Here is a 14,802-nt window from a genome sequence, read left to right as displayed (position 1 = left end):
CTCCTTCTGCACTGTAACAATTCTGTGATTTAATCAGACTCAATAATGATGCTTATTGTGTTTGAATAATTTAATTACTGCAACTGTCATGAATTACAAGTAGATAGTAGTAAGTAGAAAATGCTGGAACGACACAAAAGGCTGAATTTTCCCGGTGCCATGGAGATTGAGTTGGAGATGGTGGGGGCGGGGGTTGGGGGATGGGTTTGGGGTGTAGGGGGTTGCGGGAAAATAATGGGGAGCCACATTGGGACGGCTCCCCGATACATTCCTACCTCCTGGGGAATTTCCCAGGGTGGGTTGAGAACAGGGTTGGCTGCCTGCTTCATGGAGGTGGGCAGCCAATTAGTCCAATTAAGGCCACACTTAGGGGCCATTTAGCACCATTGCCTGTATTGTGCTGACAGTGGAGTGTTCCCCTGCCACATGCAGAGGTCGCCAGCTCAATTGAGGTGGCCTGCTGTTGGTAGGGGAGGGAGGGGGGGTGAGCGTGGAGGGAGGGGGGAACCTTCGGAGCCAGAAAGAAGCTCCATACTCCAATGGTGAGGCGGCAGGGATGAAAAGCCACAGCCCCGTCCATCACTAATCCTGCGGAGGGGTTTCCCCTCCACCCTGATGTCCCTACCGGCTTTGGGCCTCTTTATTTCATGAAGTCTATGCAGGCAACCAAGGGCGCCTCAATCACAATGAAGGGAGGAATAGACATACAATCCATTTGGGTGAGTCACCAGACTGGTGCTTGATAGGAAATATTGCAGCAATGAGCCAATACCTTCAGAGGAGGGAAGGGGACACAAATTAATAGAGGAAAAAAAGCTTCAAACAACAATCGGCCAGTCTGTGTAGGTATCAATAATTCTTTGGCAAAGATGAAAAGCTATTAGAACGGTACATGATAGCATCTCAGCTTTCAAAGAGCCTGTCAGTCAACGATACCTAATTCTGCTGTTTTATGGACTGATGAGCTTCCAGTTTATTGGGTATTCTGTGTACTGATATGTTTGAAAAATATCTCAGTAGCTTTAAGGATGTTATTGGAAGCTCTTTTACAATGCTGTATACTTAGATACACACTCTTTATTGATGTATCATGTTCCAATATACTCAGGATAATTTTGACTTTGGACAGTAATGTTTTTTTTCTTTCTTTGGCCTCCTTATCTCGAGAGACAATGGGTAAGCGCCTGGAAGTGGTCAGTGGTGAGTGGAGCAGCGCCTGGAGTGGCTATAAAGGCCAATTCTAGAGTGACAGGCTCTTCCACAGGTGCTGCAGAAAAATTTGTTTGTCAGGGCTGTTGCACAGTTGGTTCTCCCCTTGCGCTTCTGTTTTTTTTTCCTGCCAACTGCTAAGTCTCTTCGACTCGCCACACTTTAGCCCCTCCTTTATGGTTGCCCGCCAGTAATGTAAAACAGTCAATATTGAATTAGTCTCCCGTTAAACATCTTTCCTGATTTTCATTTCCATTGAAATCAATGAAAATCAGCAGAGATGTATTAAGGGCGAGTGAATCAAATCGCTTGTTTTACACTATCGCCCAAAGGCAAAATTACCTCTACTGTGAATTCTGTAAATTATCTCAATTCTAGTATGGTTAGAAATCTTTCCTACTGGGAAATAAATTGCTGTTGAATTAATAATGTATTTCGACTAGAAGATTATTTGGCATTGGTACTAACTAGAAAATAAGATTTTTTTTAACTCTAGCATTTCAGCAACAAAATTAAAAATATTCCCAGATTTGTAAATTTAGAGATCACTGTCAAGGTGTCTACAGGGATTGAATCTAGGATATATCCATAGGACAAAGATTCTCTATTTGGGTGTAGGTAGACTGATCTTGGGCAGTCTCAACCCAGGACTGAGTGGGCTGGGCCCTACCGTTCACAACTTGGTAGAAGTTATCATTCTCCCTACAATAGCTAGTGTCGGAAATTTCCACGGCAGTTTCTGAGGCAATTTTATATTACATTTCATTTTCAGGGCTTTTCTCATTATTTTGCATTTTCTGACACTTTGCTTGGTTGAAAATGGACAAAAAAGACCCCAGCTCCAACCAAGGTTCTTTATTTTTGACGCCCTACATTGAAATTACAATCAGCTGTATTGAAATTTGCACAAGTAGCTTATTTTTCCAACCAGTGTTTAAAATAAAAAGGTTGACACTGATGTCAAAGTAACATTGATTGGGAAACTTAATGGTGTTTGCATTATACGGACCTGTTGGCCATTTCCTGGCCTTTTTCATATGCTTTGTATATGGTAAGAAAAGAGGAATTGATGGTCATTTTTATAATTTCCACAAATGTTAAAAAGTTTCTTAGAACTGTTTAGAGTCTGATGGTGTCATGCATTTAAACTCTGTCATCTCACCTCTGGCATCTACCCTTTGAATTCAATCATAGATAGCTGGAATGAATGACTCCTTCCTCAGAGATCTTAAGTAAAATGGCCTTGGAATGCATAATACTATACTTACAGCTTTCTACAGTACAATTGTAGCTCAACATTTCTCTTCCAAAAGCTGCCCTGTTTTTCGCAAACTAAAAGTGGGGGGAAAGCAATGACTTAAAAAATGTCACTGTAGTGTGCAAAGTCCTCCTGCCTCGGTCTATCGCAACTGAAGTGGCTTTAGGACGATTTACTTATGCTGCGAGTCCTCTAATTGTTTAAATTTGCAGAATGGAAAGTATGAAACTGCATGGTTCATGTGTCAGATACCTATGAAGTTAAATTGTGACGAATATGAAGAGGTAGAGGAGCCAAGACACCATTAAGTGACCCTAAACTCAAGTAGATTGCAGTAATTATATCAACGACCTGTGAACTTGGCATAGTCAGAGTTACCAACAGCGACTTTGTTTTTGACACACCACAGTTTATAGTAATCGGAAGTGAAACCAAAACTTTTCAAATCAGATCAGTCCTATGTGACTATGACAAAAGTAAACTATCTCTCCTTATTCTTCGTGACCTTTCTGCAGCCTTTGAAATGGTTGACCACACCAATCTCCTCCAACACCTCTCCTTCGTTGCCCAGCTGGATGTAACTGTGCTCATCTGCTTCCACTCCTATCAATCCAGTCATAGCCAGCGAATCACCTGCATGGCTTCTCTTGGTGTCACACCATCACCTCTGATGTCTCCCAAGGATCTATCCTTGGCCCCCTCCTATTTCTGATCTAAATGCTGCCCCACAGCGACATCATCCAAAAACATAGCACCAGTGCACACACGTACACTGAAGACAACCAGCTCTACCTCACCACCACCTCTTCTGACCCCTCCACTGGTTTTAAATTGTCTGACAATCCAGTATTGGATGCGCCGAAATTTTCTCCAACTAAATATTAGAAAACAGAAAGCATTGTCTTCAACACAACACAAACACCATTCCCTAGCCACCATCCCTCTCCCTGGCAACTGTCTGAGATGAATCAGACTGTTCTCAACCTTGGTGCCGTATTTGAGCCCGAGATGAGCTTCCAACCACATAGCCACGCCATCACTAATGCCTCCTATTTCCACATCAATTGCAATGCCTGACTCTCCCCACCTAAGGTCATTTACTCCTGAAAACCTCATCCATGCCTTTGTTACCTTTAGGCTTGATTATTCCAATACATTCCTGGTCAGCCTCCCACATTCTAAGTTCCGTAAATTTGAGGTCATCCAAAACTCTGCTAGCTGTATCCGAACTCGCACCAAATCCCATTATCCCATCACCCAGTGCTCCCTGATCAACATTAGCTTCCTGTTAAGCATTGCTTCAATTTTAAGAAATAAAAACAGAAAGTGCTTGAAATACTTCAGCAGGCCAGGCAGCATCTGTGGAGAGAGAAGCAGAGTTAACATTTCAGGTCTGTGACCTTTCATCATTAGTGTTCTGATGAACAGTCACAGACCTGAAACGTTACCTCTGCTTCTCTCTCCACAGATACTTCCTGACCTGCTGAGTATTTCCAGCACTTTCTGTTTTTATTTCAGTTTTCCAGCATCTGTAGTATTTTGCTTTTATCCTCGATTTTGAGTCTCATTCTTGTTTTCAAATCTCCCTATGATCCTGCACCCCCACCCCCCACCACCCACATCTCCATAATCTCCTCCATCCCTACAATCCTCTGAGATATCTGCACTCCTCCAATTCTAGCCTCTTGATCATCACCAATTTTAACCACTTCACCATTGGCAGCTGTACCTACATCTGCCAAAGTACTAAGCTCTGGAATTTCCTCCCTAAACCCCTCCACTTCTCTTCCTCTCTTTCCTCCTTGAAGGCGCTCCTTAAAACCTACCTCTTTGGCCAAGCTTTTGGTCATCAACCTTAACATCTCCTTATGTGGCTCGGTGTCAAATTTGGTATAGGTGTTACAGCAGCAGGCAGTCCTTTGCAGTTAGTGTTGTCGTAATATAGAAATGCTACAATTTGAACCAGCACCGTTTGCTAGTGTGCCTGATTGGAACTGGACGAATCCACAGAGGGCATGGACAATGTGGTCACCTACTCCATAGGTGACGATGAGGGACAACCTGAAGTGAGATTGTGGCCATGAGTGCCAGACCATGGAGTGCACATTTCAACCTATCCACTAAGATCTGTTGTGGGAGGCACTTCATTTCTCCACTCGGCATCTGGAATGGATAGCTAAACTAGACATCCCATCATAAGCTTTTCCAGCCATATGAACATAATAGTAGTACGGGGGACTGATCCCAGCACTAGGGCAAAATATTCCATCCCTTATGCTCCCATATTTACCTAGAAGAGAGCACTTACAAAAGAAATGAAACTTCCCTGTATTGTAAGAAAACCTCTCAACCTTGCACTGTTTTGTACTGTATTGCAGCACCAACTGAGAGAAGAACGTGAAGCTAAAAGGATGCAGTTAGACAGCAGGCACGAATACATTTTTGATATTGTGGCAACCTGTGTCCCTCTGGAAAGGTCCGACGTTGAAGATGCTGTACTGGAAGGGGCACAAGTAAGCAAAGCTCTTTTTTTTATACATAAATTCTATTTAGTTATATTTAGCATTAACTATGTAACATGTGGGATTGCAGGATAGATGGTATTTGTCACAAGCAAGCAGCAGATAAAATTTAATGCAGAAAAGTGTGAAGTGATGCATTTTGGTAGGAAGAATGAGGAAAGGCAATATTAAAACAAAGGATACATCTTCTAAAGGAGCTGCAGGAGTAGACAAACTTGGGGATATTTATGCACAAATCATTGAAGATGCCAGGGCAGGTTGAGAAAGTGTTTCATTAGGTATATGGGATCCTGGGTTTTATAAATAAAGGCATAGAGTAAAAAAGCAAGGAAGTTATGGTGAACTTTTATAAAATACTAGTTTGGCCTCAACTGGAATATTGCATCCAATTCTGGGCACCACACTTTAGGAAGAATATGAAGGCATTAGAGATGGTGCAGAAAAGATTTGCGAGAGTTGTTCTGGGAATGAGGGACTTCAGTTACAAGGATTTGGGAAGCTGGCATTGTTCTCCTTGGAGAAGAGACAGTTGAGAGAAGATTTGATAAAGGTGTTCAAAATTATGAGGGATCTGGACAGAATAGATAGGGAGAAACTGTTCTCATTGGCGAATGGGTCAAGAACCTGAGGACTCCAATTTAAAATGATTGGCAAAAGAAGCAACGATGACATGAGGAAAAACTTTCTTACACAGTGAGTGGTTCGGATCTGGAATGCACTGCCTGAGATTGTGGTGGAGGCAGATTCAATCATAGCTTTCAATAGGGAATTGGATAATTATCTGAAGAGAAAAGATATGCAGGGATACGGGGAAAAGGCAGGGAAGTGGGATTCGCTGATTGCTGTCACAGAGCGCTGACATAGAAAGGATGGGCCGAATGGCCTCCTTCTGTGCTGTAATCATCCTAGGAGTCTATGATTCAATGGGGATCAGGGGAAATGTCTCCAATGACTGGGGCCGTACCTAGCACAAAGGAAGATGGATGTGGTTGTTGGAGGCCAATCATCTCAGCCCCAGGACGTCGCTGCAGGAGTTCCTCAGGGTAGTGCCAATCATCTTCAGCTGCTTCATCAATGACCTTCCCTCCAACATAAGGTCAGAAGTGGGATGTTCATTGATGACTGTACAGTTTTTAATTCCATTCACAACTCCTCAGATAATGAAGCAGATAATGAAGTGGCCACATGCAGCAAGACCTGGACAGCATTCAGGCTTGAGCTGATAAATGGCAAGTAACATTCATGCCACACAATTCCCAGGCAATCACCAACAAGCTAGGGTCTAGCTACCTTAACTTAGGAACATAGGAACAGGAATAGGTCATTTAGCCCTTCGAACCTGTTCCGCCATTCAAAGAGATCATGGCTGATCTGCGACCTAACTCATATATCATAGAATCGTATAATGTCCTTCCAAAAGCATGGTGGCCAGAACTGGACACAATGCTCCAGTTAAGGCTGAACCAGTACTTTATACAGGTATATAATAACTTTCTTGTTTTTGTACTCTATATGCCTATTTATAAAGCTCAGGATTCCACATGCTTCACTAACCACTTCCTTAATCTGCCTTGCAATCTTCAATGATTTGTGCACATATACCCCAGGTCCCTCTGCCTCCGTACATGCTTTAGAATTGTACCCTTTATATTGTCTCTCCTACCAAAATGAATCACTTCACACTTCTCTGCATTAAATTTCATCTGCCACTTGTCCCCCCATTCCACCAGCCTAAGTCCTCTTGAAGTTTATCACTATCCTCCTCACAGTTTTGTGTCATCTGCAAATTTTGAATTTGTGCTCTGTACACCCAAGTCTAGGTCATCAACATATAACAAGAAAAGCAAAGGACCCAGCACCAACCCCTGCGGAACCCCACTACATACCTCCCTCCAGTAGAAAAAACAACTGTTTACAACTACACTATATTTCCTGTCATTCAGCCAATGTTGTATCCATGCTGTGACTGTCCTTTTTATTTAATGGGCTCTAACTTTGCTGACAAGCCTCTTATGTGGCATTTTATCAAATGCTTTTTGTAAGTCCACGTACTCTGCATGATTGGCCCCTATACACCACCTTCAACATTCACTCCCTCCATCACTGGCACACAGTGACAGCAGTGTGTACCATCTACAAGTTGCACTGCAGCAACTCACCAAGGCTGCTTCGACTGCACCTTTCAAACCCACTACCTCCGCCACCTAGAAGGGCAAGGGCAGCAAAGGCATGGGAGCACCATCACCTGCAAGTTCCCCTCCAAGCCACACACCATCCTGACTTGGAACTATATCGCTGTTCCTTCACTGTCACTGGGTCAAAATCTTGGAACTCCCTGCCTAACAGCACTGTTGGTGTACCTACATCCCAAGGACTGCAGCGGTTCAAGAAGACAGCTCACCACCACCTTCTCAAGGGCAATTAGGGGTGGGCAATAAATGCTGGCATAACCTGTGATGCCTGCATCCCCCAAACAAACTAAAAAGTCCTTGTTCAAAAAAGATGATAGGTACGATTCCAACCAGTTTTCCCCCAGTTCCCAATGACTCCAGTTTTACTAGGGCTCCTTGATGCCATGCTCAGTCAAATGCTGCCTTGATGTCATGAGTAGTCACTCTCACCTCACCTCTGGAGATCAGCTCTTTTGTCCATGTTTGGAGTAAGGTTGTAATGAGGTCAGGAGCTGAGTGGCCCCGGCAGAACCCAAACAGAGCGTCACTGAGCTGATTATTGCTGAGCAAGTACCTCTTGATAGCACTGTCGACGAGCCCTTCCATCACTTTGCTGATGATCAGGAGTAGACTGATAGGATGGTAATTGGCCGGGTCAGATTTGTCCTGCTTTTTGTATATTGGACATACCTGGGCAATTTTCTACATTGCCGGATAGATGCCAGTGTTGTAGGTGTACTGCAACGGCTTGGCTAGGGGTGTGGCTAGTTCTGGAGCACAAGTCTTCAGCACTATTGCCTGAATGTTGTCAGGGCCCATAGCCTTTGCAGTATCCAGTGCCTTCAGCCGTTTCTTGATATCACGTGGAGTGAATGGATTGGCAGAAGACTGACATCTGTGATGCTGGGGACCTCAGGAGGGGGCCGAGATGGATCATCCACTTGGTACTTCTGGCTGAAGATGGATGCAAATGCTTCAGCCTTGTCTTTTGCACTGATGTGCTGGGCTCTCCCATCGTTGAGGAAGGGGATGTTTGTGGAGCCTCCTCTTCCAGTCAGTTTAATTGTCCACCACCATTCACGACTGGATGTGGCAGGACTGCAGAGCTTAGATCTAATCCTTTGGTTGTGGGATCTCTTACCCACTGAGGTGGGCACCCTCAGTGTGAAGATGGGACTTCGTCTCCACAAGGACTGTGCGGTGGTTACTCCTATCAATACTGTCATGGACAGATGCATATGCTACAGGTAGATTGGTGAGGACGAGGTCAAGTAGGTTTTTCCCTCTTGTTGGTTCCCTCACCACCTGCCACAGACCCAGTCTAGCAGCTGTGTCCTTTAGGACTTGGCCAGCTCAGTCACTATGGTGCAACAGAGCCACACTTGGTGATGGACATTGAAGTTCCCCCACCCAGAGTACATTTTGTGCCCTTGCTACCCTCAGTGCTTCTTCCAACTGGTGTTCAACATGGAGAAACATTGATTCATCAACCGAGGGGAGGCCGTAATCAGCAGGAGGTTTCCTTGCCCATGTTTGACCTGATGTCATGAGACTTCATGGGGTGCGGAGTGAATGTTCAGGACTCCCAGGGTAACTCCCTCCTGACAATATACCACTGTGCTGCCACCTCTGGTGGGTCTGTCCTGCCGGTGGGACAGCACATTCACAGGATGGTGATGGTGGTGTCTGGGACATTTTCTGCAAGGTATGATTCTGTGAATATGACTATGTCAGGCTGTTGCTTGACTAGTCTGTGGAACAACTCTCCCAATTTTGGCACTAGCCCCCAGATGTTAGTAAGGAGAACTTTGCAGAGTCAACAGGTTTATCATTGTCATTTCCGGTGCCTAGGCTGATGCCGGGTGGTTCGTCCGGTTTCTTGTACACCACTTGTTCGGTACACTATTTTTAAGTGGTTTGATACAACTTGCTAGGGCAAGTGTCTTGCTAGGGCATTTAAGAGTCAACCATGTTGCTGTGGGTTTGGAGTCACATGTAGGTCAGACCAGGTAAGGACGGCAGATTTCCTTCCCCAAAGGACATTAGTGAACCAGATGGGTTTTTACAACAATCAACAATGGTTTCATGATCACCACTAGACTAGCTTTTTAATTCCAGATTTATTAATTTAATTCAAATTTCACCATCTGCCGTGGTGAATTTCGAACCCATGTCCCCAGACCATTAGCCTTGGACTCTGGGTTACTAGTCTAGTGATATTACCATTACGCCATCACCTCCCAATTACTGAGGGTGTAACATTTGCAATTCTCCAGTCCTCTGGCACCACTGCTGTATCTAAGGAGGATAGGAAGATTATGGCCAGTGCCTTCGCAATTTCCACCCTTACTTCCCTAAGTATTCTTGGATGCATCTCATCCAGTTGTAAACCATGGCGCGGAGTCAACTCCCCCTTGGTCCCTTTATTCCCTTCACCCACTTGATACTGGCCGTCACGTGGGACTAATTCCTCTTAATTCAGGCTCAGGCTGGGTGTTTGGGATATCGGGGTTACAGGAGAGCCACCCTCCACCTAATCCACCAGCTACGGTTAATGGCTTAGGACAAAGAGGAGGAAACTCAGTCCTTTGTTTAACTATCAATTTACTTTATTCACGTTGTTGTACAATGTAAGAATAAGTCTTATACACTTGGTTAGACAAAAGCATGCAACTCAAACTGGGTTAAACAGTTAATAACAAAGCTAACTAGAATCGATAAGCACACCCACTAGGTTCCTCTGACCTTTCCCTGACCTAATCACTGAAAACAAAGGATAATACCCGAAAAAGGGGAAAGCTGACGCTGGCCAGGCGTTCCGTTCTCTCTCTCTTTTATGTCGTCGCCGCGTTGCTGACGCAGGGTCTTCTACTTCCGCGATGGTTGGTCTCCAGAGTTTCTCGCTGGCTCTATGCCTGAGATTCTCCATACTTATTCTCTTTCTTATTTCTTCGAGCTGTGCTGTCTCTTTCCTGTTGGTTTAGGCCTGATCACCTCGTTCGTATCTTCTCTTTATTGGCCCAGGCCCAAAGACCCCGGTATCACTCCGTGTTCAAATAAGGCTCTATTCTTATGATCTCTCCCTTGTCTTTCACATAAATTAATTAGTTCAAACTGGTTTTTACCAGCACAGGCCAGTGTCTGAGCTCAGGTTACTTCAGTCCATGAGCTAAGCAACAGTTTGTAACAGACTCTGTACTTCTTGCAGCCCCTGGCCAACATCTCCCTCCTCTTGATCCAAAGATACTTATCTTAGGATCATCAAGTTTCCCTTCTCTGTGGACCATTCCTGAGAATGTCATTGTCCACCAATGAGTGTGCTATACCGTTACATACAAAAAGATACGTTTATAAAACTTAGTATATACAGTTTTTTTTTCCAGTTTTTGTTTATATTGATAACCGTTCCTTCTGTTTCATTATAGCCCCATCATCCAATCTTCACAAAATGTCATTTTTCCACCTTCTAAGCTGATATACATTAAGTACAACAATTATTAGCACACATAGAATCACTATGACAGCAATATGTGATACAATTCTGACCCATGGATGTATTTAAACATTAGATCCCCAATTCCAAAATTTACTCCAAAACCCTGGGTCGCGCAACAGTTCATTTGCCTTATCGGCATGAGTTCTAATTGTTTTAGTGTGTTTATTCCATAGATGAATTATCTCTTTTGCCACTTCTGCTATTTGTGCCCAATCCGCTGTTAGGTGTGGGATGGGTGGTAATTCGGTGGCAATATATTCCCGTACCTCTTGATCTGTATCAGTACGTTGGACCATGAGATTCTCCTTTATCACTATCCTCGTTATTGGCTCAGGCAGGACTTGTCCACCAACAACCAAGTCCGAGGTTACATTGTGAATGGCTACATTGTGTCCCTCCAGAGGGCACTGTTTCTATCCCTTGTTGTAGTTCATATGTAATATGCTATTACATAGCATATGTAATATGTTTGCCCCACGAGGGCATATTGTAAAAAGGTCTGGTTATTAACAGGCAGAATGGACAATGAACAATTTTCATAGGTGCTGAGCCCGCAATTTGTAAGTTTCTGTCTCGTTGTCTCTTCTGGACAGGCCCAGTGATTCCCCCCTTGATGACATTTTGACAAATCTACCCCTTTTCTCAACACCATCCATTACAATAGCATGAGATGGTGGGTTACTTAAAGATATCCAAATACCCTCTTGGTACTTGCCCACGTTATGGACTCTCTTTAAAGGGTAGGTCAAATTGCTTCCGTGTCGGGGAATATGAAACACTGCCCCAGCATAATATCTTCCTCCATCCTTGTCACAGGTGCCTAACATTCTGTTAGTTAAGGTCAAACTTCTGAGGTGACACAGGGGTATCTCTTCTCCGACCCACTTCTTTAACTGTTCATTTCTCCTAGCCCACTTACTTCCCCTATTTTCTTTATTTTTCTTTTGTTTTTTCCCTCGATTTCTCTCTGTATGTGGATGTACAACATCAGGTTGTCTTTCAAACACCCCCGCTTGGATCCGCAGTTGATCCTGCTCTTGATCTCCCTGACCTTCGGTTGGAACATCGGTAGCATCAAGCATCACATGCCAACTGTGATTATCTTGTTTTTCTCCTACTAACATTAACTGATTAATGTGATACCAGCCACTCTTATCTGGTGCCGTCAATACTTTGTATACAGATGGACTAGCTTTATCTACTATCTCATAGGGACCGGTGAACTTTGGACTCAAGAATGAGGTGGGCTGGTATATTCTGATCATTACCCTTTGTCTGGGGTCGAACTCTATCGGGCTGGCTTTCGCATTGAAATAAGCCTTACTTTGCTGTCTCTTCTTTCCTTGTTGGTGAGCTGCTACATAATTTGCTTCTCTCACTGTTTCTACTAGTTGTTGTACCCATTTTTCTAATATAATACTGTCCACTTCGGGTTCGGACAAGTCCAAACCTACCAACCCCTCCATTCCTCTCGTGTCCCTTCCCGTCATGAGTTTATAGGGAATATAGCCTGTTGATGAAGCCGCGGTATTCCTGATTACCATCAACACATAGGGCAGACCGACCTGCCAGGTCGTCTTGTGTTGCTGTACCATTTTAGTTATCATGTTTTTCAATATCTGATTCATCCTTTCCACAATTCCACTAGGGTATGTGGAATTTCTGTTTGACCCCAAAGAGAGTCATTACATTTTGCATTACTTGGGCTGTAAAATGTGTTCCCTGATCTGATTCTATGCTTCGGGGTAAACCCCATCGAGTGAATACCCTTTCTAACAGAATTTTCGTGGTGATTTTGACTGTATTTGTTCTGGTTGGGAAAGCTTCCACCCATTTGGTAAACGTATCTACTATTACTAGAATGTACTTAAACTCTCCTGGAGTGGGGGGTAGGGGTCCTACATAGTCTATCTGTAAATTAGTCCAAGGCCCTTCTACTGGTCTGGTATGTTGGAGGGCCCCTTTCTTGACATTCCTCTCGGAGTTGTGTTGTGCACAGATCAAACAATTCTTGACATAGTGTTCCACGTCACCTTTCATTCCAGGCCACCAGCACACCTCCTTTATCTTTTCCAGGGTACTCTCTGTCCCTTTATGTCTCCATAAGTCATGGTACCAGTGGATTATTTGGTTTCGTCCCCCCTCTGGCACTACGAATTTTCCTTCACATAAAACCACTCCGTCCTGAATATTTATCCCCTTGTACTCTTTGTATTTGTCTGACTCTACTCCTTCTATCAGTTTTTTCAATTCTCCATCTTTCTTCTGCTCCTCTGTTAAATCCATTACCTTAATCTGTTTCCCTTTCTGTTCCCCAATGTCCTCAGTCGGTGGGTGCCATTCCTGCCCACTAATAGCACTTTGTTTGGCTAGCTCATCCGCTTTCCTATTCCCTTCCGGAGTAAGTTTTGAATGAGCTTTTACCTTCGTGATCCCATATCCTTTCCCCTGTGCTCCTTCAAAGATGTAACTTAATAATGGGGCCGATGGAAGGGGCTTCCCATCCGCTGAGACAAAACCCCTCGCCTCCCATAAGGGCAAATGTTCCATGAGGCTATTACAGACATACATGCTATCAGAATATATAACTGATCCGGGTGGCAAGTATTCTGGGTGGCCAACCACATATACGACGGCTGCTAATTCTGCCGCCTGCGCGCTCATGGTTTTAGGCAATTTTAAGGCTGCGCTAAACTTTTCCTGACCGTGTTCGTCTTCTACATATATCCCGCACCCAGTCCTCCTCTCACCATCCTGTACTGATGAGGAACCATCCACAAAAATGTTTAAGTGGGGTTCTTCTTTTTCCTTTGCATCTTTGCTTTCGGACCCCGTTGCTTTCTCCAATCCACTCCTACCCCCTCCTTTTTGTTTTGATACAAATGGTTCCTTGGGATCATTTGCTATCATGACTTGACACTCATGTTTCTCTCCTTGATACACTAGGTTGTCTGCCAACATAGTGGTAGTTTTTACCCCTTTTACGCTTATGTTTCTTCCTTGCAATAATAGTGTGCACCTAGCAATTTGGTTCTGACTTACTGACCCGTCTTTGATCCTACCGTCCAATAGTACTGTACGGGGGTATGTTCTGTCAGTTTTGTAAGTGGGTTCAGTCCCACTACGTCAGTAAAATACTGTACTGCCCAGAAACCTGCTAATAAATGTTTCTCGCACGTCGTATACCCCTGCTCTACCGGTGAAAGCATACGCGAGGCATACGCTACTGGTCTCAATTTCCCTTGTGTCTCCTGTAACAGAACTTAGTAACTGATAATGTTCCTGTTCCGTTTCAGTTTGTAGAAGTAAATCGTCTACATACTGCACCAGACATTCAGGCTGTGAGAACCTTTTTAACCCTTCCCTTAGACGCTGGTGAAATATGGACAGGGAATTATGAAATCCCTGTGGCAGGGCGGTCCACGTATATTGTTGTCCTTGGAAGGTAAATGCAAATTTATATTGGCATTCTTTCGCCAATGGAATAGACCAAAAACCATTACTTATGTCTAAAACAGTGAACCTTGTGCGTCCTCATTTTGTTTAACTACCGTCTCTGGGCTAGTTGCTACGGTGGGGGCCATTAACGGGGTTACCTTATTTAATTCTCGATAGTCTATCGTTAGTCGCCAGCTACCGTCCGGTTTCCTCACCGGCCAAATAGGCGAGTTGTTAGTGGAGGCTACCGGTCTTAGTATCCCTTGTAGCAGCAAACTCTGAATCACCTTTCCCACCTCCTCTTCTGCCTGTTTTGGAAAAACCATACTGCTTCTGTGGTTTGGGGTCTGGGCCCTGTATACACACACTCCAGGTCATTTCCCCACAATCATGTTTATGTCGAGCAAATACTTCTGAATTCCGTGTGATAATTTGTTGTACTTCACGATCGCTACTCATTTCTTCTGGTCTTGTCCACATTTCCCTGAACGTGCATATCCTATCCTGGTATTCCCCCACCGGGACGGATGTGTGATCTATACTACCCCTGCCCAAGGGCATTTGCCAAATCGCGCAATTAACAGGGTCAAAACAGAGTCCTGCTTTAGCCATATAATCACACCCTAATATATTTTCTTGTTCTCTGGGTAACTCAATGAGAACCACTGAGTGCTCTATTGCTACGTCCCCCACACTGACTTCCAACGG

General features: G+C 44.1%; 1 protein-coding gene across 1 annotated transcript in view; it reads left to right on the top strand.

The window, feature by feature from the left end:
* Positions 1-14,802, top strand: part of LOC137378592 (dynein axonemal heavy chain 5-like) — a 334,675-nt gene that overhangs the window by 17,311 nt on the left and 302,562 nt on the right. Inside the window, exon 2 of the mRNA XM_068048894.1 lies at positions 4,846-4,980. Coding sequence (XP_067904995.1) covers positions 4,846-4,980 — 135 coding nt within the window. The remainder of the gene's footprint in view (positions 1-4,845; positions 4,981-14,802) is intronic.

The sequence above is a fragment of the Heterodontus francisci genome, chromosome 17 (assembly GCF_036365525.1).
Source record: "Heterodontus francisci isolate sHetFra1 chromosome 17, sHetFra1.hap1, whole genome shotgun sequence".
NCBI classification, from domain to species: Eukaryota; Metazoa; Chordata; class Chondrichthyes; order Heterodontiformes; family Heterodontidae; genus Heterodontus; species Heterodontus francisci.
The sequence above is the reverse complement of the archived record's forward strand: the minus strand, read 5'-3'. Positions and strand labels throughout refer to the sequence as shown.